Genomic DNA, 26,565 nt, shown 5'->3' on the forward strand with positions numbered 1-26,565 from the left:
AACCAGAAATTTCTTCATCATTCTATTTATTACATGTATGAATATTAACATCTCATGGTATCCATCTAATTCAATCAAAACCAACAAAGGAAAAAGGTTAACCATATTGCAAATGAGCATTCTTACAGATTCCCCTGTAACTTAAAATAGAAATATGTTCATCTGCATTAAATCATTTGACAATTTGAAAAATATCTTTAAAAAAATCATGTTTAGTACTTAAATATATTTGTTAATTTCTTGATGGCATCAATGTCCAAGAATAAAAGTCGTGTCATTGGATACTTTCCAAAAATGGACATCTGGGTGGTTTTCTATAGTTGGGAGATACATACCTATATATATGTAGGCAAATATGTCCTATTGTTTTTAAAATTTTTTCAAATCTGGCTTTTCTATTTGAGAAAAGTCCTACGGTGCTCTCAATCCCCTTTTGAAAGATAAAATTAACTTCAGACTTTGCTGCTATAATCATGGGAAGCTATTAGGAAAAAAAATCTTTATGCTGAGGTTGCTGTTCATTTCCATTTTTACCCAATAAAAAGTACAGAAACACTGTCTTTATTTGATGGTGTGCATAAATATTACACTCCATGGATAGCAAAAATATTTTTATTTATAATTTACAGTTTCACAAGTGAAAATCGTACATTTTTACACATACAATTTCATTTTGTTAAATTTGCACACATCTACAGAACTTTCACACAACAAGCACCTGAAACTGTGCAGGCAGTAGGAAATGCAAATACTAAAATGTATTTATTAACCAAGTTATAGCTGAAGGCCCTGCCTCAGCTAGACAATTTATATAGATATATGTCTATATATACATAAAAAATTCTTCACCTTCTAGATCCAACAGCAGCTTTTTTTTAAAAAAGAAAACCATACCTTTCTCATTTTATTTAAACTGACTCGACTGTATCATTTTCTGTTTTAATTTCAGTAGGTGTTGCTATGCTCTCCTCTGTACAAGCTGGTGGAGTATCAATTCGCTCTTCCTTAACTTTGGGACTTTCACAAGGTTCTTGCAATTCATTTTTTACAATGTTCAACATAATGTTCAAAGGGTTTTCAACTGGTGTCTTGCTGGGAGACGGTGTACAATCAAATGAAGATGTCTACAAAATGAAAAAGCCCTATAAGTACTGATGAAAGTTCAAAATTATCACGTTAAGTAACAGTTTTATAAGACCTGTGTATGGGCAAAGGAACACACATAACAAAAAGCAACTAAAATACCTCCCCCCTTCCCCACAAGACATGCAAAGGCAGCCAAATACTAAAAACACTGAATATTCAATACATATTTAGCAATGAGCTGTCCAGTAACAGCTGATCTGTTATCAAATATACAGCCAAGAGAAGTTGATTAGACATGCTTTTGTCTTTAACCCTTACAAAGATGGTAGTCTCTTATACAAATACTCTGGGATTTTTGTGACTATAAACACTTGAGGATATGGGGGATTTTTGTTGTTGTTGAGACAGGGGGTCTTGCTAAATTGACCAGGCTGGCCTTGAAATCTCAATCCTCCTACTTCAGCCTTCAAAGGAGCTGGGAATATAGGCATATACTATGACACTTGGCAATTGAGGATCTCTCACACACCTTCAAAAATCCTAGGAAACTTAATATTATGGTGATTTAAACAAATTTGACAATGTATACCATCATTTGGTTACAAAAATGGTCAAGCCACAAATATAACAATTTAAACTTAAGACTACCAGACTGGTGTCAATTTTTTAAGATTTGATCATTTAATATAAGATGGCTAAATGGAGTATATAAAAAAAAGTAAATGCTTCCCATAGTCATGAATGCTATTTGCATCATGATCCTTCTCTTTAGATTTCCACATTTCCTTGGGGCTAGTAAAAGACATCAAGATTCAAGTAAATTACAAGGATTAATAAAAATATTTCATAATTTCAAATTATATTTAACAGATGATATACTAATGTTAGATCCTATAAAACACCAATATTTGGTGACCAACCTAACTGCTACATCAAAATTAAACAGCACCAGGCGTAGCTGTAATACCACCAGCAGTTCAGCAGGCTAATGCAAGAAGATCACAGGTTCAAAGCCAGTTTCGGCAACTTACCGAAAACCATTTTCAAAAAATAAAAAGGGCTGGGGATGTGCCTCAGGGTTAAGTGCCCCTGAGTTCAATCCCTGGTACCAAAAAATAATAAAAATTTTAAAAATAAATAGCTCAGTAAGATTAACTACTTTTTATAATGCAAAAAATAACTGAAAATTAAAATTTATTGATGTAAATAAGAACAAATACAGAATCCAGAAAAAACTTACATTTTGATAATCTTCATAACATGATGGATGATATATCTGAAACAAAAAGAAAATGGTAAATAAATTTCATGCATATTCATTTCTAATGGACTATTCTAAAATGATTTCTCTCTTAAAATTTAAACCAGAAGGTGATGTTCTTTCAAAGGAACATTGTTTAATGAACCAAATTATCCTTACCCTTACAGAATTTTAAAGGAATATGAAAAACTTGATTTCTCTTTAAACTTGCCTTCTACATTTAAGTACCTACTATAACATGGGTTGGTTTCATGGCAATAACAATTTGATAGTGAAATATAAATTCAGAATCATAATAGCATGATTAGGCAGAAAGATAACTAAGTAGGTTTAGAAGACCTAGTATTGAGTCTTGCACTAATTATGACATTTGCTATATAAGCATCCAGATGATTGCTAAGATCCTTCCAAACTCATTCTATGACTCTAAAGGTCAGTGCCTTTTTTATTGACCAAAATCCAAAAATAATCAATTAAGAATCTTCTTTCAGAGTGTTGAGCTACTCCAACAAAAAATATAACTTTAACATTCCTTATAAAGTACTGAAATTTTACCTTTCCATCTACTCTGATAGCATTTTTTAAGTGCCATTCCTCCTCTTCTTCATCCCAGTATTGTTCAAACTGTTCTTGACAGATTTCACAACTCTAAAATAGAATCATATAAAATAAAATTTAGGGGCTGGGGTTATGGCTTGGCAGTAGAGCTGGCGCCTAGCAAGAAATTGCGAACTGGGTTCGATCCTCAGCACCACATAAAAATAAATAAAATAAAGGTATTGTGTCCAACTACAAATTTTAAAAAATATATTTAAAAAAATAAATTTACATAATAGAACATTTACTCCCATTAAAGAAATATATATTTTTTAAGAAACTTAGAATGTTGTTAAAAGTTTAACAATGTCCAACATATAAAAATGTTTTAAATATTCTGAAAAACAGTTAACATTTCACAATAGAATGATAGAGCTTATAAGAAATATTAAAATCATTAGGAGGATATAAATAAATTGATATATTTATGATTATTAAAGGAAGTGAAGGATAAAATTTAAACATTGTTCTCTGACCTCAACTGCTCCAGCTGGTCCAGCAGGTACACTTTGAAATTCCTTTTCTTTAGCAGCCTCCTGAGTTTTGAGCACAACTTCTTCATGCACCTTTTCAAAAAACTGGCTCTTTGCACGTTCTTCCAGATCAGCTATTTCCTCAAATTCTATCCAGTCCTTAAAATGAGTTGATTTAAAAAGAATATTTCATTTGTTCCTAAACTTTTACTGCTTATCTTCAATATAATGCCACTTTAAGGTAAAGGTGTATTTTTCTACAATATTGTTTAAATATTATATCTTCTCACTGAGCCCCATAACTAATGGACAACATGTAACAACAACTGATGAACAACCAAGATTTTAATATTAGGACTAGCGGTATACCTCAGTAATGAAGCACAAAACCTAGCATGCATGACTGCCCTGTGTTTAATCCCTAACACCACAAACAAAATTATATGTGTATGTATCTTAATGTTATTTTCCATGAGCCCTAAAGTTACAACTAATTTAAACAAGAAAAAGTTCATATACAATTTTCACAAAAATAATTCATTCACTGTACCTTGGAACTTTAAACCTGGAACAGGTTTGTATACTATTCAAAACTCAACAAAAAGCAAATACTCTCCAAAATACCTTTATGTAAACAATTGCTTATATTCTAGGTGTTGAAGTTTATTCAGAATATCCAAAAACTGAAGCCTAAAAGAAAGTTCGGAGGCATATGAATTACTTACCGTTAAACTGTAGTACCAACGTCTATGAGTGACTTTTCTACTAACATCCTTCTCAGTTCTATTTTGCCGATAGTGCCAGTCCAAGTGATCTGCATATACATCTGTCTGTGATGTTGTAAACCTCATTCCACAAGAGTAACACTGAATACCAGTGTACAGTCGGTTTATAACACTGTCATAACGTCTGTTTTGAAAAAGAAAAAATCTTTACAATAACATATCTCAATGGCTAAAAGAACAAAATCAATTACAAATAACTTCAGTTTGCCATATTTTAACAAGGGTGAAACCAAGAAGGCTGGCTGAAACAGTTAATATCCAGACATCAATACTCTTACCTACTAGTATCACTGGCTCACTTTACCTAAACTTTGATGAATAATGGAACATGGAGCCTAGGTAAGCTTATTGATGGCCTTGCCCCAGTTACTTACCTCCTTTTAGCTAAAAATAGAATGATCTTATGCTAGCTAATGAGACCATAGTGGTTGGCTGATTCTCAGTTTGGAGTTAATATCAAAGTAGATACAGCAGAATAGTTAGATTTCACCCCAATAGGTATTTGGAGTTCTGAATAATTCAACTGCTCCACTGATTTAAAGAACAGTGAAATAGCCATCTATATAACAATAGATAGCTAACTAAAAATTATAAGATCTGTAGAAAACTTATTATAATCCATTTTTTAAATTCTAGACTCCCTATTTGAGAAGTAATAAGTACACAGAACAAGTAAGAGAAAATACAAAACAGAGCAGTTATTAACTCCAAATGAAAAAGAAAGCAAAATATAGAATATGGATACTTTGCATTCAGGAAACTAGAATGCATTCTAGAAAAATTAAGTCATACTATTAACACTGAATGACAATTTAATGAAAAACAGTTTCATAACTACATGGAGGGAATTAGTAGGACAATAAAAGAGCTAACTAACCAAGTACACTAACATGCTTGTTGTCCTAATTACTCAAGAAACTATTGCAAGATGATAGTTTGAGCCCAAGTGTTTGGGGCAATCTTGGGCAACATAACAAGACCTTATACTTCAGAAAAAAAAAAGTAAGAGCTAGCCAAATCTTTACTTTTAAGAATTTCACAGTTCATCTAAACATAATAAATCAAAAAGCAACCAAGTGTGGTGGTGCGCACCTATAATCCCAGCAACTTGGGAGAATTACAAATTAAAGTCAGCCTCAGCAACTTTGCAAAACGTGTATCAAAATAATAAAAAGGGCAAAGGATGTGGCTCAGTGATTAAGCGCCCCTGGATTAAGTCTCTTGCACCAAGGAAGGAAGGAAGGAAGGAGGAAAAAAAGCATATTTTATGAAATCAAGATACAAATGATAGAAAAAAATATGTTAAAAGTTTGAGTGAAGGGGCTGGGATTGTGGCTCAGTGGTAGAGCACTCGCCTAGCACAGGAGGGACCCGGGTTTGATCCTCAGCACCACATAAAAATGAAGGCATTGTGTTGTGTCCATCTACACCTAAAAAAAATAATAATTTATATATATATATATATATATATATATATATATATATATATATATATAAGAACTTTGATGCGTTTAAAAAAAAAAGTTTGAGTGAAAAAAGTTGCCTTTAAAGGACAGAGCTAGATGAAGAATAGTAGCAGGAAAAGGGATGCCATCTTTTAAGCCTTTAACTACAAAATATTGATTGTTAAAATGGTAAACCTGTTAACTGTTTTTCTGATAAAAGAATATAATGAATTCATTTACTAGAAAATAGCTTTAAATTTTTATATATCATATCACCAGGCACACTGGTGCACACTTGTAATCCCAGTGGCTCAGGAGGCTTCAGGCAGGAGGAATACAAGTTCAAAGCCAGCCTCAGCAAAAGCAAGGCATTAAGCAACTCAGTGAGACCCTGTCTCTAAATAAAATACAAAATAGGGCTAGGGATATGGCTCAGTGGTTGAGTGCCCTTGAGTTCAATCCCCAGGTACCAAAAAAAATTTAAAAATAAAGATAACAAATTTTTTTAAAGATAGCAAATGTTAATAGTGGTTATCCATAGAGAGAAAACTGTAGTTAGTTTCATTTTCCTATTTACAGTTCTCCTTTGTTATCCTCAAGGACTTGATTCCCTGATGCCCCATGAATACCCAAATCTACTGATGCTCAAGTCCCTTACATAAATGGCATAGTATTAATAACCTACACATCCTCCTGTATATTTTAAATCATGTCTAGATTACTTATGATACTTAACACAATGCTATGTTTAAGTAGTTCTTATACAAACTAATTAGTAAATAATGACAAGAGAAACGTTTGTACATATTCAGAACCAACCCATCTTCTTAAAGAGGTTGAATCCACAGTTGTGGAACCTGCTAAGATACTTAGGGCTACCTGTATTTCCTACATTTTCACAATGACCATAACATTGCTTATAAGAATGAGCTATAAAGACTAACTTTCTGAAATTCCATAGTGTAAGAATACAGAAAAAATTATTAAGACAAAAAGGAAAACATGAGCCAAGCATTGTGGTGCAAATCTGTAATCCCAACAGCTTGGAAGGCTGAGGCAGGAGGACTACAAGTTCAAAGCCAGCCTCTGCAACTAAACAAGGTCCTCAACAACTTAGCGAGACCCTGTCTTAAAAGAAAAAAGGCAGGGCTGGGGATGTGGCTCAAGCAGTAGCGCGCTCGCCTGGCATGCGTGCGGCCCGGGTTCGATCCTCAGCACCACATACAAACAAAGATGTTGTGTCCGCCGAAAACTAAAAAATAAATATTAAAAAATTATCTATCTCTCTTTCTCTCTCTCACTCTATCTTTAAAAAAAAAAAAAAAAGAAAAAGAAAAAAGGCAGGCTGGGGTTGTGGCTCAGCGGTAGAGCACTCACCTAGCACATGTGAGGCCCTGGGTTCGATCCTCAGCACCACATAAAAATAAATAAAATAAAGGTATAGTGTCTAAGTACAACTAAAAAATACTTAAAGAAAAAAAGGCGGGGGTAGGGATATGACTCAGTGGGTTAAGCACCCCTAAGTTCAATACCTAGTACCAATAAAAAAAGGAAAACATGAATTATTAATACCTGTTATTTATATTTTCTACACCATCCATTTAAAAAATGGAAATGTTGTGGTGGCCTTTTGACCTAAATACCTACACAGCACAGACTTTTTTAAAGGGGATTTAAAAACAGGCTTCCTAAAGATAAGATTACATTATATAGTTTACCATACTCCAAAAAACAGGTGGATGTGAGGGAGCTTTCTAAAATTTAGAACAGTAAAATGGAATAAAATGAAAACAATATAGTAATAATGAAATAACATATACTGTAATTAAAGTCATTGTCTCTTTTAAGGAAAATTAGATTACGTACTGTTTCAATTCTTCAATTGTAAAATTAGTGAGATCTGGAACATCTTGATCTTCATTTTGATCTTCTTCTTCTTCAGGGGGAGGCTGAGCAGCAACTTCGTTTACTTCTTCAATTGAGAAAAGATACAAATTTCTGAATATCATTTACTCATATACGTTCTTCACAGAGGAACATTATAATGTCATAAGCATACAGTGAAACCCAACTATTCAGTGCTTTGATCTGGCCAAGGAACTTAGTACACCTTCTTGAAATTCTATTTCATCAATATTCAATTTATATTCAAAAATTTGGCCAAGAACTTAGTATACTTTCAATTCTTAAAATTCTATTTCATAAATATTCAATTTATATTCAAATTCTAAATCAATTTACTTTCAACACTGATGGAGAATAACTAATTTAAAACTATATATGACATCTGCAGGAATGTTAACTAAAATAAATGTCTACCATATAGTAACCTTTCAATCTTAGACAATTTTTTTAAATGTCATAATAAACCAATTGTATCTGATTTAAAAAAAAAGTAGTGATGAGTACAGTGGCACACTGTAATCCCAGCTATAATCCCAGCTACTTGGGAAGCTGGGCAAAAGGATTGCAAATTTGAGGCCAGTCTGGGAAATAGTGTGACGCTGTGTCAAACTAATTTTTAAAAATATCACTCAGTGGGGCTGGGATTGTGGCTCAGCGATAGAGTGCTTGCCTAGCATGTGCAAAGTCTTGGGTTTAATCCTCAGCACCACATAACAATAAATAAGTAAAATAAAGATATTTAAAAAAAAAATACTCAGTGGTAGAGCAACCCTGGGTTCAAACCCCAATATAATGAAAAATAAAATGAGATTTGTAAAGTCAACAGAATGAAAAGAAATTCTGAAATAAAATTGCTAATTTAAAATAAATACAAGGTATGCTTGAGAATTCAACTATAAGGACATTTATAATATTATTATATCAAATAACACATCTCTGTAACTAAATGAAGCTTAGTACATAAAGAATAAAATCACACTTACGTGTTGTAGCTGAATCAGGCTGGGACAATTTGAGAATTCCTGTTTTTAGCAGTTTTGAAAATAATTCATTAACATCCACCTGACTGAGATGATTATCAGGATATGCCTTAGGAAGAGCGCCTTTGAAAAAATAAGATTCTTAAAGTAAAAGAACTTAAAGATGCATTACATTACTAAGCATTTTTCTAAGTTTTCTTCAAGATGTTCTACCAACAAAAAATCTTATTATACTTGGATCTATTATTTCAAAAGTTCAAGTTAATTTTTCATTTAAGTTGACAAATCATCACCAACAAAAAATATTCTAGAATACTATTAAACATGTTATCTTTAAAAAACCAGTACTACCCACTTTTATCTAATTGATACCAAGAAAAAGTGTGTAGAGAGAACCGAAAGCCTCAATCTCCTATGCAAAACAGTGCCATAGGTAGGTCCGATTTTTAACCTTTCTAATGTTCTAATCTAATTATAACCACGTTGAGAAAAGTTGTTTTGTATAGGTGTAGTAGTATAACATCTCATGCAGAGATTTCTAGGAGGGAAAAATAACCCAAGGCCAAAGTGGAAGTACTCCTGACCCCACTGCTCCCCAGAGGAACTGATGCAAGGAGATGACCATCTAGCTCAGAATACAACTGCCCCTATAACCTGTGCTTAATTTTGCAAAGCGGTTCAGGCTTTTGCTAAACAGTGTCAGGCTTATTACAGCTTTGATAATTTAAATCAATGAGACAAGCATAACAAAATTCTCCTCAAACTCAATCTGATCCCATATTTTGCTAAGCACTATTCTGATAAAAATTGTGATTCTTTAACTATAAAAATAAGCTATGGTTGTAGCTCAGTGGCAGAGTGCTTAGCATGCTCAAGGCACTGAGTTTCAGCACTGCAAAAATGTAAAAATAAAATGTGTTTGTCACTATTATACATCTGCCTACACCTCCAAAAAACTGTTCTGAACCAATAAATGTTCCTCTTAAAGGCAGCAGAAATTCTATTTGTGTCCACAATACACACAATCCCTACCCTTAACCTTTATAATGCTGTACATTTAACACAGTAGGCTAATGTCTTCAAATTAAATATCTGAATGCATGAATGAATAAATCAATCCCAGTAGTTAATCAATTACAATAGCATTTCGCAACTAGTTTAACATTTACATTCCATTTAGTGATTAAGAGCATGAACAAATTATGTTGTCAGATCCCCTTGCCAGAAAGTTAGAAATACCACTTTCAGTTGGGGACATGATCAAGTTTCTTATCTTTGCATCAATTTCCCCTGACTGTTAATAATAGTTCCTACCTACAGCTGTTATAAGGATCCAATGAATTAAATATTTCTAAGTCCCTGGAATATTTGGCACCATACACATTATTTAAGAAAAAAAATCAATAAATCTACTACACTAAAAAGCTCTTTGAAGGATGAAACCTTATTAAATTCCTCCTAGCACAATACCCAGCATCAGCAAATGATCAGTTTATGTTTCAATGAATAAATGAACAAGGAGTAACCATTAGGAAAGTGTTGTTTTCACTTTCAAATCAGAGAAGGAACCTTGAGAGAAGCTGAAGATAGCTCACTGAATACTATTCACATCTCTTATAAGAATAAGCACACTTGTGGGGCTGAGGCTGGAGGTCAGTGATAGAGTGCTTCCCAAGCACATGTGAGGTCCTGTGTTGGATCCTCAGCACCACATACAAATGAATAAGTACAATAAAGGTAAAAAAAAAAAATATATATATATATATATATATTAAAAAAAAAAAAAGAATAAGCACACTTGAAAGACATTCCTAACATCTCATCCAATACTCTCAACCCAGGGGAATCAAATCTGATTTCCTCTGTGATACTGCTATACTCTGTGCACACGCATACAAAAACACACATATAGCCCAACCTTGTAAAAGAAGAAAATTCAGTCTTTGTATACTATCTTATGCCACTAACCCAATAAGACATCCCTACTCAACAAGGAAAACTGGTTTATAGAGGAAAACACATTAATAGAGCACTTAAAAAGTTACAAAGTACTTTTACATATGCTACGTCACTTGATTCTCTTAAAAAATATATCCCAGGCAAATAACACTACCATCTCCTGTTCAGAGATGAAAAAAAAAAAAAATGAAAAACAGGATATTTGCTTATACCCTGTTCACTTATAAAGTGTCAGGGTAGAGATTCTAACCCTGGTCTTCTAAATTTAATCCCAATCCTTTCCTTCCCTTTTCACTAAAGTGATGACAAATATATATATATATATTAATCCTAATTGTTCATCTAGAAATTAAAAATCAAAAAGCTTTCATATCAATAAAATGAATTTAAGTGGCACAATTTAAGAACTAATGCATAAAAGAGAGCTTGGCTACAACTTCCCCAGTTTTCTTCTTAAGTTTTGGAAAACACCTTAAATTTGTAAACTGAATGAATACTATGATAAAGTATGTTTCTGAAAATAGCTTTTTTAAATTATTTAGAAATTAAAACAAATGTCACTACTATTTGGTTGGGTTAGATCTCAACACATTAACTTTGCAGTTATGTTACAAGTCACCATAATTTATATATTTACCACATATTAAAACTAAAATTCAAAAAATTTTAAAAACTCTTTTTATCCATTGTTAGTTGTGACTCACCAACAACAAAAATGTGTAACAACAGACCTGGCTAAGAAATCAGTTTTTCTAGTTTAGTGCCCACAAAAATATGAATGAATCAATTTTATAAAAGATCCCCAGTATTCGATTAATAAATGTTCACCTGAATCATAATCCATGTATACACACAAAACAACTCAAAATATCAAATTCCAACAGATCAAGAAGATGAGATAGGAGGAATGCAAGTTCAAAGCCAGCCTCAGCAACTTAGCAAGATCCTAAGTAACTCAGGGAATCTGTCTCTAAATAAAATATAAAAAAGGGCTGGGGGTGTGGCTTAATGGTTTAAACACATTCCCAGTACCAAAAATAATAATAAAAATAAATATATATATAATAGCTCAAATAATTGAGACTTCTGAGGTTTGTCATTTATTTTACTCTATGTTAACACAAACATCCCACATTTCTACCCTCTTTTTTCTGTTCTACAAGTCCAGGCTAACCATCTCTAGCTGTAAATAATAAGGTCAACATGGATACACATCAACAATGTTAATAAACTCAGAAAGGGAACAAAAACATTTCAGCCAGATTTAAATCTCTCTAAATTTAATATGCCCTCTCAACAATGCCATTTTCTGAAACTGACAAAATTAGCCATTTAACAAAACAACAATTGTCTTTTAAAAAAAACAGAGTTCAGAAAGTACCTACCTGAAGGATTCTGAACAAATGCTCCAGGATTTTGTGGATGAACTGGTAAAAATTGTTGTCCTTGGCCAAATGCTACTGGCTGAGCAACACCAGTCATAACCTTTAAGATAAAAGAAACAGTATCTTCCCTTACATCTCTCACAGTTATAAGGAACTGAGAATAAGTTGAAACTTCCTTGAAAAGTTTAAGATACCATACAAATATTAGATATCAACTAGCCCTGTGCCCTTACACAAGTCACTTTACCTTGGGGAAGGTTTCCCTTATTTACAAATAGAAGAACTGGCATACAACAATAAAACTTGTATACAGTCATGGGGCTACTTAGCAAAGCTGAGGCCAAAACTCCAAACCCTTGACTTCTTTCCACAGTCCAAAGCCTGCCTTTAATTACCAATCTGAACTCCAGGTTATTATCCTTCATGGTCATCATTTTGGAATAAGGTTTATAACTGGAGTAGAAAGCAGATCATAAAAGATGTCAAAGGGAATGTTAGTCAGGGATGGGATTATGGCTCAGAGGTTGACTGCTTGCCTACCATATGCAAGGCACTGGGTTTAATCCCCAGCATCACAAAAAATTAAAAATGAGACCTGTTTTGAAACAAGTATTGTACTTGCATACTAGGTTTGTAGATCATAGGGAGGCAGGACTTCAACTTCTTGCTACTACATAAAATAAATACCCATTTATAAGCCTTGTCAGTATCCACGTGAATTTTCAGTGTTGTAGAGATAATAAAAAACCACCAATTCTATATAACATAGAAACAAAACTAAATTAAGTCCCATTTTAGAGTATCTGTCAATAACACTACCATTTCTTTAAGAACATATAAGAATAGATTCCAAATAACTGGATATATAAACAGGAGACTACTTTTTTTTTTTTAAAGAGAGAGTGAGAGAGGAGAGAGAGAATTTTTAATATTTATTTTTTAGTTCTCGGCGGACACAACATCTTTGTTGGTATGTGGTGCTGAGGATCGAACCCGGGCCGCACGCATGCCAGGCGAGCGCGCTACCGCTTGAGCCACATCCTCAGCCCCCAGGAGACTACTTTCTATCAATAAGTTCATAATGTGCTTTTAAGATTTTTCTTATTTTTCATTTTCTTCTAAATAGTCTTACTACTATGAAATGAATTTGTCCTAGTAAAGTGTCAGCACCCAGTATAAAGTAAATTTAGTCCAGGAGAACTTCAGCAAGCAAGGAACAGTCATTAAATTTTCAATTGAATTCATCACAAATTATAAACATATTGCTTTAAAATTATTTCAGTATGCATTTTTAAATGTATGCAGAATAAATATGAATGAGCATTAATGAATGACTATATATTTAGGTAACTAGAGTATATCTGAAAAACAGATAGCAAGTTTGCTGTGTTATTATTTAATATCAAGCAATTGTTATCTGACTAGAGTGAATGGAAAGACGGTGAACACAGGAAGAGAAAATGAAGAAGAGATTGTATACACTGTAAAAATTCGGACAATTTCATTTTCTTATTTAAGGAAGTTCTTGGCCAAAAAAGTCTAAGAAATCAGCTCTATAGTTACTTTATAGCATAACATGGTTCAACAGTTGTTCAATGTAACAGAGGTCTATAAAACATAATACTGCAAAGCTTTGAGGCAAAAAACAAAACAGAAATCAACAAAAAACAGCATGTGTGTATAAAAGCAGAGAGAAAAGGATGAAAACGGAAAAGGAGAAAGACAGACATTTCCCTGGAGCAGGAAGAAAGAGCTAACACCAGTTTTGGATATAAGTTGCAAATATCCCTGGAAGACACTCATCCCTAGTGTAAATGAAGTAAATTAAGAACTTCATTTCACTCTACACAATAAACTATGTCCTGAAGGACTTCCACAAACCCTAGAAATATTAAAAATAGTTGACTTATCTACACACCACATAATTTTAGAGTAACAACAGACTCACCTGTTGAGATGCCTGAATATTTCCTACTGACAATGGTGCAGGTAAATTGCCAAAGTTTCCGAACTGAGAACTCTGAAGATTCTTTTCATCAAAATAGTGTCCAGAAGCTCTGTTAAGGGGAGTTGAGAAACTCTGGTTTCCAGGGCCATGTGGTCCATTAAAATTTGGTCCTTGAGGTGAATCAAACATTTGTTCATGTCTTTGGAATTGTAGTCCTTGGGATGGGGCATTAAAAGCACTACCAGGTGGATCATTATATGGACCAGTCTGATTGAAAGATTCAAGCCTTTGTGAAGGATGATTGTCAAATCGTGTGCCTTGTAGACCAAGAGGAATATCAAACCTTGATGCTTGCTGGTGTTGTGGACCATCAAATCTTTGAGGTATACCATCAAATCTTGGTTGAACCTGCTGTCCAGGTGGTCCATCAAACCTCTGTGGGCCTGGCTGACCAGGAGTTCTTTCAAATCTAGGACCTGGCTGACCATGCAATCCATCAAATCTTGGCAAGAGTGATGGCTGACCTGGCTGACCATCAAACCTTAAAGCATGACCTTCAAATCTTGGACCACCTTGACCCAGAGGCCCTTCAATTCTCAAGCCACCTCCTGGTACCGAAGGACCCTCAAACCTCATTCCACCACCTTGCTGGACTAAAGGTCCTTCAAACCTGATTCCAACCCCTGGTTGACCATGTGGACCCTCAAATCTGAGGTTTCCACCAAGTTGATTATGTTGTCCTTCAAATCTCAGACCAGCTACTGACTGACCATGGGGGCCCTCAAACCTCATTCCAACTCCTTGCTGTAGCAAAGGCCCCTCAAATCTGATCCCACCTCCTGGCTGACCATGAGGTCCATCAAATCTAATGGCAGCTCCTGATGGACCATGACCCCCCTCAAATCTAAGTCCACCTACAGGTTGACCACGGGGATTATCAAATCTAAGACCACCCACAGGCTGACCATGAGGTCCCTCAAACCTCAGACCACCCATAGGTTGACCACGATGTCCTTCAAATCTGAGACCACCCACAGGCTGACCCCCTGGTCCTTCAAATCGCAAACCACCTGCAGATCCCTCAAACCTTAGACCGGGGGAACCCTCAAACCGAAAACCACCTCCTCCTGCTTGACCAATTGGCCCCTCAAACCTCAGAGGTGTCCCTACTGGTCCTGGAGGACCTTCAAATCTCAAAGGACACCCACCTCCTAACTGACCTTGTGGTCCTTCAAATCTCAAAGGGCCTCCTCCCCCCATTTGTCCTGGTGACCCATCAAACCGAAGAGAACCTGGTGTAGGAGGTCCATCAATTCTAGGGCTTAATTTATTAGGTCCTTCAAAAATCATCTTGGTTGGGCCATCTCTTGTTACTGACGGCCTATTAGGTCCATCAAATAATGGTCTGTCTTCAGCTAAAGCAGTAAGCCGCTGATTTGTATCAAGGCCAGCAAATCTTGATGCTGGGCTATCTACAAATGGTTTATCTGAATCTTCATATCTAGGTCGCTTAAGTGGAAAACGATCATTGAATGGAGATCTCTGCTCTTCTCGAACACCTTTAAAAAAAAAAAAAAGAATTTTCACTAAATTTGAGTTTATATTAAATTACCTTAAAAGTCTTCTTTTTATATTCATGTAAATGTTTATCCAAAGACATAAGATCTATCTCACTATATTAGAGGGGCGGGAAGAGACAAGATAGCATCAAGCAATACAGGTAAGAGGATGCCCTCTATATTCAAACACACATGGATTAAAAAAAAATCCCCACCCTATCAACTTATTATTTGACTTTGAGTGCAAGTTATTTAACCTCTCCATTGTTTCTTATCTGAAATGGGGATAATATATATTTCATCAGGTTGTTGTATTGAATCAAATTACATATATAAAGAACCTAGTGAAATCCCTAATACACAACTGGCCTTATAAATACTAACTCCCTTCCCCTTCCCTTTTCATATGGGGGTTGGAGGGAAGGGAACAAAACAGACACACAAACAAAAAAAGGTAGTCTGAACAGTAATAAAATCCATCCCCACTTAGCTTGTTCATTTTCCCTTCACTGCTGTGTGATTCAATAGGCATAATCTGATTTAACTTTTTCTACCTTTAGCAGAGACTTGCTCGTCATGTCTTCTCCGGCCCTCATGGGGTGAAAGATTCTCAGCATAAGTACGACTCCCAGATATAGGAGAAAGACGTCTTGCTCTTTCACTAAATTGTTCTTTTCTGTCAAACTGTGCTCCACTATTCCTACTTGCATGTTTACTTTTGGATGGCTCACATTCTATTCCAGACAACAAGGCATCAGTCAAAGGGTAGTCAAAAATATCAGGATCTAAGAGATCAAGTCTTGGAAATGAATGCTGAACCTGTGTCCTTTTCAGTTTTGCTTTATGTTCATAGTAGGTTAATTCAGCATCAGATAAGAGAGGTTTCTTTTTTAATCCACCTTTATTTTCTTCTGTAGGACTATCCCGTACACTGCATCTATGTTTACCTTCTTGATACTGAAAAAGCTGTCGAATTTGATGCACAACAACAAGGAACTCATCCTGTGTAATTTCACCAGATGCTAAACGTTCACTCGTCTGCATAGGGATGATAAGAGCAAATTAAATAATTTAAATATAAAAAGTACTTATTAAGTACAAAACAGAATAATGACTACATGGGATTAACCATAGTAACTACCTTTTGAAGCAATTCTCTTTTGCTTGCAAGAGTTAACTCTTTAGGAATCTGAAGATTGGCATCTACACTTAATCGATGCTGCTGCTTTGGGGCTCGAGGTGACAAGATTCCTTTAGTGCTTGACCAGCTCTCCCTATGCCTTAGATGAGGAGATTTACTATGTTCATCACCCTGTTGTAAACTGAAACCATAAAAGCAGTGTGTTACTTCCAAGTTAGTTTGTTTTTTCGCACTCAAGACCATATTTAACAATCCTTTCCAAATGACTCAGTTAAATAGATACATAAGTAACCATGAAAAGTAAAAAACAAGTCAAGAAAACTCAGGTATGAATTCTGATTCTTGCATGCCCTGGACTGTAGCCTTAGGTGAATTTATAAACCTTTCTGAACTTCAGTTTCCTTATCTGTAAAATAGGAATAATTGATGGTATTTAAACTGTAGCACTGTTAACAATTAAATGAAAAAAATGAAAGCACTAATCTTAACATTTAATAATCATTTCCTAATTTTTCATTAATACTATCTTTAAAATACATATATTATTGTACTTGATCAAAAATGTTAATATCATACCTTTTATTTTCTTCCCAACCAGATTTCCATCTTTTGGCAGACTTAGAACTTTGCCAATTTTCTATATTCTCCTTTGGCTCAGAGCCTGACTTTGTAGAATGTTGATTTGCAGTTTCTTGTGGTCGTTCCTCTTCAGTCTTTTTCATTCGCCTTGGATCTCGAACATCCTGTTTAGTACTTCTCTTAGCATTTCTTTCTTCCCTGGAAGGTGGTGTAAATTCTTCCATATGTGACTGCTTAATTCCAGATTGACGAATCTTACCAGCTTTAGGTGTTGAAGTTGGAGACATACTTCTCTGCCTTCTTTTGGGTGACCGCCTATCTCTTCTCTTTGGGGAATGTATAATTGGTGACCGGGACTTGGGTGATCTTGATCGTGAACGCTTCCTGTTACTCGATCTCCCTGGTTTTATCCCCTGTTTTTCCAATTCTTCTGTTATTGTATCCTGTTTCTGTACAATGCCATTTATGATTTTATTTCTACTTCCAATCAGTCTGTGTTCAGATGATTTCATGTGCTCATCTTTATCCTTTTTTTCTACTGTTTTTCTCTTCTCTTTCACATCATCATCTTTGCCATCAGTCTTATCTTGAAGATGTTTTTTTAATCTTGGATCTCTCTTGTTCATATCTGACAATCTCACACTTTCAGATTCTTGATTTTTCAAGTCTTTCGTGTGAGATAATTTGTTTTTCAGAGGTGATGGTGATTTAGATTTAGATTTAGATTTAGAATCTAATTGGTCAAGTTCTTTCTTGGTTATTTTTTCACCTGATTTACTTTTTTCTTGTTTGGATGAATTTAGTTTTTCAGAGGGTACAGTTTTACTTGTCTTAATATCAGACTGGTTCAATGTGTTCATTAGGAATTCCTTCCTGTGACTCTGATCTTTTCCATGAGAAGAATGTTGGCTCATCCTGTTAAGACGAGGATCCCGGTTTGTTCCTTTCAAATCCTGAATTTGTAAGGATGGACACGGACGGTTTTTCTCAGGTTGCACAGGAATCTGATGGGGGGCTTTAACTGCCATAGGGGGAATCTGTGAAACATGTAACTTGGATGGTGCTGATCCAGGACCTAAGTTGGATGTCTCCTGCTGAACACTAAGAGAAACTGCCTGAAATACAAAATAAATGTTCATGTTTATACTATAAACACACACATTATTTCAATTTCCTGACATTATGAAGAATTCTTATATTCCATAAACTTATTTACTTGATGCCATATTTATATTAGGCATTTCTAGTGTATATATAATGAAAAGAAAGCCCATATATATAGGTGATTCACTACCTCTCATGAGTCCTTTCTTTTATGGCTTTATAATACCTAGATAAGGAGACATCATCATCTTTGCCAAAAAAATTTTAAAAATGTTTTAAAAAAACCTCCCTTTGGAGGTTGGATCCTCAGCACCACATACAAACAAAGATGTTGTGTCTGCCGAAAACTAAAAAATAAATATTAAAAAAAATTCTCTCTCTTTAAAAAAAAAAAAAAAAAAAACTCCCTCTTCCTAACTACTCAGGATTCTAAAATAGATTATGCCTAAGAAACTACTAAATTAAATTCTTTGTCAGTCATTATATTCTGTCATGAAATTTAGTTTCTCCCAGAACAGCACTATTAATGATCTTGCAAAATTCTGTCTTCCTATACCTCTTGATTCTCAAATAAGTAAAATAGCTTAGTATAAGGTCATTCGTGCATGAAAATACATTCTTCTCTTTAAATTTTGATAGCCTTTCTTTTGTAGGCTTTTTGAAGCCTAATTATTTCAATGAAACTCTATGCAAAACTATGCAAAAACATTCACCTTAGTACACCTACAATCTTGAGACTGCAAATACTATACCCATATTTATTTAATGGTTAAAAAAACTAAAGTGCTACCTTATAAGACAGCAATCTAAGATAAAACAATTTGGAGAATAAAATACAGCTTATAAATGTGTTTTCCAATAAAAATTTGGTCTAGTAAATACACCATAATTTGCAAACTAAGTGGGAAAATACAATATCAATAAAATAACATGCTGATACAATTCAAATAAAAATTATTTCCCTTTTGGATGGCAGGTTTAAATTACTTAAAATGCCAAATCTTCTGTACTTACCAGTTGTGCCTTAGCTTGCTCTAACTCAAGCTCCAGCTTTTTCTGCTGAAGTTCTAACAACTGTTTTTGCTTTGCCAGTAATTGCTGCCTTATTAGTTGTTCTTGAGTAAGATTCTTTTGTATATCAGGAACAATCGGAGGAGTAGAGATGCTGGGAGAACTGACCACTGTGCCAGGTGTTGAAGGCTCCTCAGGCTAAAAGAAAAAATACTTTGTTAAGAAAACATATCATATCTAAAAAGGAAGCTAAGGATTGACTAAAAACTACCAGTTTAATTCTTAATACTACCATAATCATGAAGTCAATCATGTTTAAAAGCACACAGAAAGCTTTTTAGTTACATAGTAACTAAATAGGTGAATGCATTTTTTTAAATAAAATTTTAATTATATACTATTACTTTTCAAACTGATTTAGCACAAAATATTATATTTTTGCTTTCTGGAAAGTTTTAATATTTAGTAGTTAAAAGTATTAGTATATACCATTCACACTAAAACTTACCGATTTATTTAAAAATTTGGGATTCACATGGATGCTAGATGTATTCACATTAGGGGGTAGAGGTTTAATAGGCCAAGCAGGATCTAATGAATTGACTCTGACATCCAGGGCATAAAGTTTCTTCAAAGGGAATATTTCATCCCATGTGGAACGTAACTTAAATAAACTTTTTCTAGTATTTTCATCCACCTAGAACAACAGAACAATTCTATGGCTTGTTAAGTTACTATAGAATATTTCATATATTAAGTAGAAAGCTACATAAGTCTGTTTTGCTTCACATACATAACTATACTGTCCTTTTGTAAATATATAGAACAGTAATTTATTAAAGGTACATTTGGTTTGCAAATGTAGTTAATAAATTTATCCTTTAAAAATAATTAGAAAAATCAAGTCATCATTACCTAGCCTTCATGCAAGCAAATTAGATACATTTTTATATTTCTGGAAGTACAAAAGTCTTCACATTTTAGGGTTAAGAATAATATTCCTATTAACTCTGGAGAAATATATAGAACAACTAGAAAATGGTTTACCTGATGGCTTAAATTTTTCACATAGCCGTACAAAGTTAAAAATTAAGACAAAACTCTCACTAACCAATCTAATGCAATACATGTTTGGTAGCTATGAAAAACTATTCATAGTATGAAATGCACCCTAATTGAATTTAAATTCACAAATCTTAAACACTGATAAGCTTTATTCTATGGGCATTAACAATTTTTTAAAAACTAGTCATGAGAGAAACGTAGTACTTGGGAAAACAATTTTTAACTTTAGGAAATAAAGCCTTAACTGCATTCATGTCTTCAGTTAACGCCATTTACTATAAGGTCATTTTCATCAACTGTAGTTGACCCCACTTAAATTCAGTAAAGATATGCTACCAAATACACAAATAATTTGAATATACTGAAACTGAAACCAGAATTTGGCCACTTCTTAGGACTAAAGCCTCAGTTAAGAAGTATCTAGCCAGGTTCTACAAATAGACTATTAACACACTTTTTAATGCTATCTGAAAATATAGCATTAATTTACTTTCCAAATTACTTCTCTATATACCATTTCTTCTCTAACAACTTAAAAAATTTATTCAAGTAGGAGCTACACATTTCCTAATAAGTAATATCTAATAGTTTTCAAAAAAAAAAAACTAATTCTACAAATCTGACAACCGTGTCCAGATACAACAGGTGCATCTACTAAAATAGAACTACCACCAATTATTTGTTAGGAAACAATCTTTAAGCCTAAATATCTTATAAGTGCCCTTTTGCTCAGTGTGAAAGATAAAGTCTAGCAGCCAGAGAATTAACTGGGCAACCTCCTCATCTTCCTTAAGGTAATACTGTATTACCCAAACAACCAGATACAATGTTATGTAAGAAATTTACAATCTTTAGCTATAGAAACTAGCAAGCCTTTCTTCTAATTCTACACACTAAGGAGGTGGATATTTCCAAAATAACCTAGAGTAATTAACTTGTCCACCATTCACACATACCTACAACATTCACAAAATACTTGAACAAAGTAACAAAAGAAGAAACATTCCTAGGAAAAACAAATATATCAGAGGTTTCACCAATCAATCACAGATTGAGACAGTAGAAGATTGTGCTTTTTCTCCTCTAACACTAGAAATTTAAACAATGAAATTCGAATTGACAGTTTTAATCTTTTTTCCTGTAGTGATGAAACGGATCTTCAAATGGAACAATGCTCAATTTCTCTAAAAAGGCTATTTCTAAAGGTGAATAAAAACACTATTCTTGGATAGTATAAAACTGTAAGATCTGTTTTAAAGATCTAACATAAAACATCAGTTTTAGCCACTTTAAAACAGTACTTGAAAATCAATGTCCAATAAAACATTTTACCACCCAAGAAAACCCAACACAAGCCAGGTATTTATTTAATCAGGAACACATTTTTTTTTTTTTCAAAAAAAGCAAACGTTTCTAAATGCATATATACCTTTTCAAACACACAAATAAATGTTGCAACTAGATTTTTAGTAAAGGCAGTGAGATACTCTCTTCCAACGTTTTTCACGATAGAATCCATAAGGTACATAACAGGAAGCTTCTCTGAGGAAGGAGCCTGAGGTAATAAAAAGAAACTGAGAAGTTTAGTATAATGAATTGTCACCAAATAATACTTTTAAAAGTGAGTTTTAAACCTAAAATACAGACCTCTATTTTTGTTGGCACTAAACACTTTTGAATGGATATATTAACCTTTTTGAAATTAAGGTGTTCAATCAACTCTCATCTCTTACAATGGTCTTTAATTGGGCATACAAAAGCTCAGAATTATCAGGAAGAAAAAAAAAAAACATCTCTAGTACTCATTTAACACTCAATGGAATTTCAGGTACATGTGGCAAAAAAAAGACTGTTTTAAGTGACAATTAAAGGGGGAGAAGTAAAAAGGGGGAAAATTATTTTCTGTAATTTAAGTGTCAGCTTTGGGACCCGTATTAACTTATAATGGTGTGCCTAGATTTAACAAAGTCCTCTGGTAGAAACTCTAATTTCATAGGCATATTTTATATGTTAAAGTCTATGCAGTTTTTGTTACCTGTAAAATCATTAGGATTACTTATCTATAATCCAAATGAACAAAGAAACTAAATACACTTCACACATGAAGTTAATGGCAAGTCACTTAAACTTGCACATGAACATGCAGGAAGTTGCAATTTTGTTACTGATACAAGAAAAACTGGATGGAGCAGCCGCTGAGTCATGTAAATCAGGTTGAACTTGACTCTGGAAACCTGGATTTGTCCTGAAGATTTTCTTCACAGCATGAACTCGACGTCGAAATATTTTTTCCTCTGACATGCACAAACCAGGGGCTCTAAATTTGTGCAGAGCCAGTGTGGTGATGCTGATAAAGGTAGCCCTTTCCAATGTAATGTTGCCCAAGAGTTCAACTGCAACGCCTACCCACCACTGGCTTTTAGAAGGCACAGCAAGCTTCCAGAAAGCATCAGCAGGTTCACAGACTTGTTGAGGAGCATTAAGACATACCATATAAACTAAGTGTTAAACTCTGACTCCACAGGAGCATCCATGATTTTAAAATCCAAAGACAAAACTTAGGTTATCCCCATTTACCCACCCCCTGTGTATAGGAATCTTAACACTCAACACCACTTACCCATAGCTACCTGTAGCTAGGGCAGTTCTGTAGTACACAATGCTATCATACTTTTCACAAAACCAATTGCCCATACAAGTGTGTGGAAATGCTCTTGCTTCTGATAACACCTTTACAACCCAAAGTTGGCTAAAGAAACCTTTGAGTAACTTGTATGACAAATCTCTTTTAAGGTGCTATCTAATAAAAGGGTTCACAAGGCCACTGCATGTGGGCAAACAAGTACTGACACGTCAAATGCTTTATTGCTGTGTCTTTACCTTACCATGTCTTGTTTTACACCATTTAAGTCATTATTGTACTTATGAAGATAAATAGGTTCTCTTTCACACCAAAATCTGTTCAGTAAGCCAATTTTTTATTGTACAAGTGAAGTCCTTATATGTAATATTCTTTTTCACTACTGCTACCTTTGGGGGAGTCAAATTAGGTGTGAATCCTTAAGTTCAGTAATGCTGATACTAAAGAATAAGGACACAAACATTCACCTCCAGAAACACAAAACCAAGCCAGTTTGCTACCAAATGACAAAACCCTCCCACCACCCTCAACCCCAACCCATATTAAGATAGTTTCCCCAAAGTGACTTTGGCGTCTTTTCCTTGGTCTGGCTTTACAAAAATAACCAGGAAATGTGTGCCCAAAAAAATTCAGCTTTTTACCAGCAAACAGTCCATCTAATTTCACCTCTCTGTGTAGCGAATACACTAATACAAGTTTTATGTGGTCACTACATTCAGCATTTAGTTTTCAGTTCTCGAAGTTCTTCTGGATCCATTAAAAACAGCAAGGAAACTGTTCTTTTGAGTGACAGCCTAAGCTGCTAAATATTAGGTGCTGTGAAATATTAATGCCCCAAATAAGAGGTCATTAGCTTTAAAAAATTGTATTTTCTGAAAAATGAGTAGTGCTTTTTTTAAAGTCATAAGTTTAAGCCTTCAAAAGGGCAAAAACTAACTTTTTATGTCCAAAATGTTCGTGGTATCAATAAAAAGGATGTTGAATATAGGAACGAAGTTTTCCCTCTAAATCTCACATTTAAAAAAAAAAAAGAACAATAGCTGTCTGACATTCACAGAAAAGGTGAATGAAAACTTGTATTTTCACTGTCAAAGTGAACAGAATAAACTTGTTGAGTCCTTAAAAAGTAAAAAAAAAAAAAAAAAAAAAAAAAAACTTGCTTTTTTCCCACTTCAAATTAAGGTTATGAAAGGACCGCCTGAAACCGTGTATCTTGTGAACAGATTTACCCAAAAGAGTGGATGGAACCTAAAGAAGAATGAACCCAAGTCACTTAAAGACTTTTGTTTAAAACACACAACCACATAGATAAAAATAAGTCTTGGAAACAAATTCTACACCTTACAAAGGTAAATAAAAAAGACAAATACATATTTTATATGTTTTATTCACAAATTTTATAATACCAGTCACACATTTCAAAACCATTTATTAGTCAGACCACTCAGTTTTACACTAGACAGAAACCGTCTCTAAACAATATATTGGTGGTTGTTGTTAAAGTGGCCTTTTAAAAGGGGTTCACTCTGCTAAAAGGAGGCTCATCCTGGATCATTGCAAACACTAACAACTAGAAAAAACTAAACCGTAGATACAAGCTTGAAAAATAACTTAAAAAGTAGTACTGGGAAGCTATTAAAACTCATAATTAACTAAGTTTAACAGTAACTTAAATGACATATCGCTCCCACATGAATCCACAGAAGAGGAAGACTACAGGGAAATATAAGGTGGCAGAGGACCACTTCTGTCAAGGGGTAAAGAAAAGCACGCCTTCATTATCAGTGAAGGGAGGAAAAAAAGAGAAAAGGAAGAGGAGGAGGGACTGAACTTTTCAGAAAAACTACAAGTGCCTGTACCCACTGGGCCAGTTCTCCACCTACAGGTTGGATAAGATCTCTCCCCCCCTCCACCCAAACCCCACCCTCAGCCCAATTTCCCATATTTGGGGGTAAATTAGACCCTCCGATAAGAGAATAAAAGTTTGATCTAGCCGCCCCCACCCCAAAATGGGGCTGACGGGTGTGAGCAGCTGCCTGGCTGGCAGGGAATGGATTCTCCTCTCTTCCCTTTCGCATCATGTGCTTTTCAGGCGCCATGTTGGGCTCCTAACAGGCCGCTGCTCCACTCGGGGCCAATGCCCTATACCCACCCACCAACAGCTCGCTCCCAGGTCCCCCTTCACCTCCTTCCAACCCACAGAGCACAATTACCCAAAAGGGTACTGGGGGAAAACGGGAGAGCCACTCCCCACCTTCCCAGGGGCTTAGAATCATTTGCTTTAACTCTTAGTTCCCCAAACCACAAACTGCCTTTAAAGTCTCCCCCACCCGAAAGGGCTCTATTCACAGCGTGTGCGTGTCGGGGTATACAATGCGGTGGCCTAAACGGGAGCTGGTAAGCGGAAACGGGGCTCCACCCTTACCCTCCCCACTCCCTCCCCTCCAGAGGCCCACGCTCGAAGCCTGGGCCAAGGACCGAGCCTGAGTTGGGGGGGGGGGGGGTTGGAGAGGAGGAACACCGTCCCCCTTTGGATGGAAGCGAGACCTGGGATGAGGCTGACACTAAAATCAGGGAGTATTAGAAGAATAGGAGGCTGCGGGGTGTATAAAAACCTTGGCGGTTTGGGCCTCGATGAGAGAGACGATCTCCTTGGCGAAGGGCAGGTTCTCCTCGGCTAGAATGGTCAGCATATTGATGTGCGGTTTGCTATTGAAGGTCAGGTCTTCGAGCGATGACTGATAATCCCGACAGGCGTCCTCCCGGGCCCCCGCAGCACCGGCCTCGGCCGGCGTCTGCTCTGACATTGCGCCGCGGCCCCCCTCCGAGGTCCGCCGCAGCTGAAGCTGAAGCCGCTCTCGATACCCCGCCTCCCTTCCGACTCCTCTTCCTCTCCCCGGGTCTCTCGCGGCTCCGGCTTCAACACATGCTGACCGCGGAGGGGGGTTGGGGGACGACACAGGGGAAACCTCGGGTATGAAACGCCGCCGTCTCACGGGTGATCTCCGTCCACTTCCAGCCGCCACAGAAGCTTCTTTCTCCACAGACACAAAATGGCGGCGGCAGTGGCGGCTCCAGCTCCGAAAATGTCTCTGTTCCCAACCGCTGCGTCGTGCGAAATGAACTAGGGGAGGGGAAATGTGCGGTAAAAGGGCGGGGCCGTTGATAAAAGCAAAAGTGATTGGCTCTCCCGGAAACGTCACAAGCCCCGCCCCCGTCCCTTCCGCAGGACGTTCTGGCACCGCCTTCTTCTCCGGCTCCGGTCGGGGCTTTCGCAACACCTACTGCTCAGAGGTGCGATGGAAAAGACCGCGCTTCTCATTGGCTGATTCATAAGGGACTGTTCGGTCATTTGTAACCATAACAACCCATTCCGAGAAGCCAATAGGGCTGGGGAAGGCAGTTCCGGAGGACCAACCCAACCAGTTTAAGATGAAAGCTCAGCCGTCGCTTTTCCGTCCCTCCCTGCGGTCCCGCAGCCACTGAGAGGCTCAGTCAATCATCCTCCCTCCCGCGCGTCCAGACAGCCCCGGCCCGGGGAGACGCTGGGGGAGCTAAGCCCACGGGCCTTCACACCCGCTCGTCTCCTTCGTCTCAGGTGCTCCGAGTGCCTGGGCGGGTCCTGCCGGGCCTTCTGTCCC

The 26,565-nt window shown here is 35.9% G+C and overlaps 1 protein-coding gene across 3 annotated transcripts; it reads right to left on the reverse strand.

Annotated features, from left to right (window-relative positions):
• PCF11 (PCF11 cleavage and polyadenylation factor subunit) lies at nt 1–26,237 on the reverse strand. 3 transcript variants are annotated; one of them, XM_081275072.1, is made up of 16 exons: nt 25,540–26,188; nt 21,713–21,838; nt 19,727–19,915; nt 19,222–19,416; nt 17,101–18,218; nt 16,525–16,705; nt 15,938–16,421; nt 13,825–15,383; nt 11,877–11,976; nt 8,536–8,655; nt 7,514–7,619; nt 4,143–4,326; nt 3,421–3,576; nt 2,903–2,995; nt 2,327–2,362; nt 1–1,124 (listed from the first exon to the last, which is right to left on the reverse strand). In XM_081275072.1, the coding sequence occupies exons 1-16, from the start codon at nt 25,729–25,731 to the stop codon at nt 909–911; spliced, it is 5,055 nt and encodes a 1,684-aa protein (XP_081131198.1). In that variant the 5' UTR covers nt 25,732–26,188; the 3' UTR covers nt 1–908. The 3 variants fall into 3 exon arrangements, with proteins under 3 accessions (XP_081131198.1, XP_081131200.1, XP_081131199.1); XM_081275074.1 differs by having other exon boundaries at nt 2–1,124; nt 16,331–16,421; nt 25,540–26,182; XM_081275073.1 differs by lacking the exon at nt 1–1,124 and adding an exon at nt 1,131–1,878 and having other exon boundaries at nt 25,540–26,237.
• Between the last annotated feature and the right edge of the window lie 328 nt (nt 26,238–26,565).

Source organism: Spermophilus citellus (assembly GCF_964194105.1).
Source record: "Spermophilus citellus genome assembly, chromosome: 2".
Lineage (NCBI taxonomy): Eukaryota > Metazoa > Chordata > Mammalia > Rodentia > Sciuridae > Spermophilus > Spermophilus citellus.

Bases quoted from the DNA above. Each gene is read 5' to 3' on its own strand.
- PCF11 (XM_081275072.1), bottom strand. From the start codon at position 25,731: ATGTCAGAGCAGACGCCGGCCGAGGCCGGTGCTGCGGGGGCCCGGGAG. The intron at 16,706-17,100 runs GTATGATATTAA...TTATGGTTTCAG, and splicing joins GGTTGGGAAGAAAATAAAAG to TTTACAACAGGGTGATGAAC. The intron at 15,384-15,937 runs GTAGAAAAAGTT...TTTTTTTTAAAG, and splicing joins CGAGCAAGTCTCTGCTAAAG to GTGTTCGAGAAGAGCAGAGA.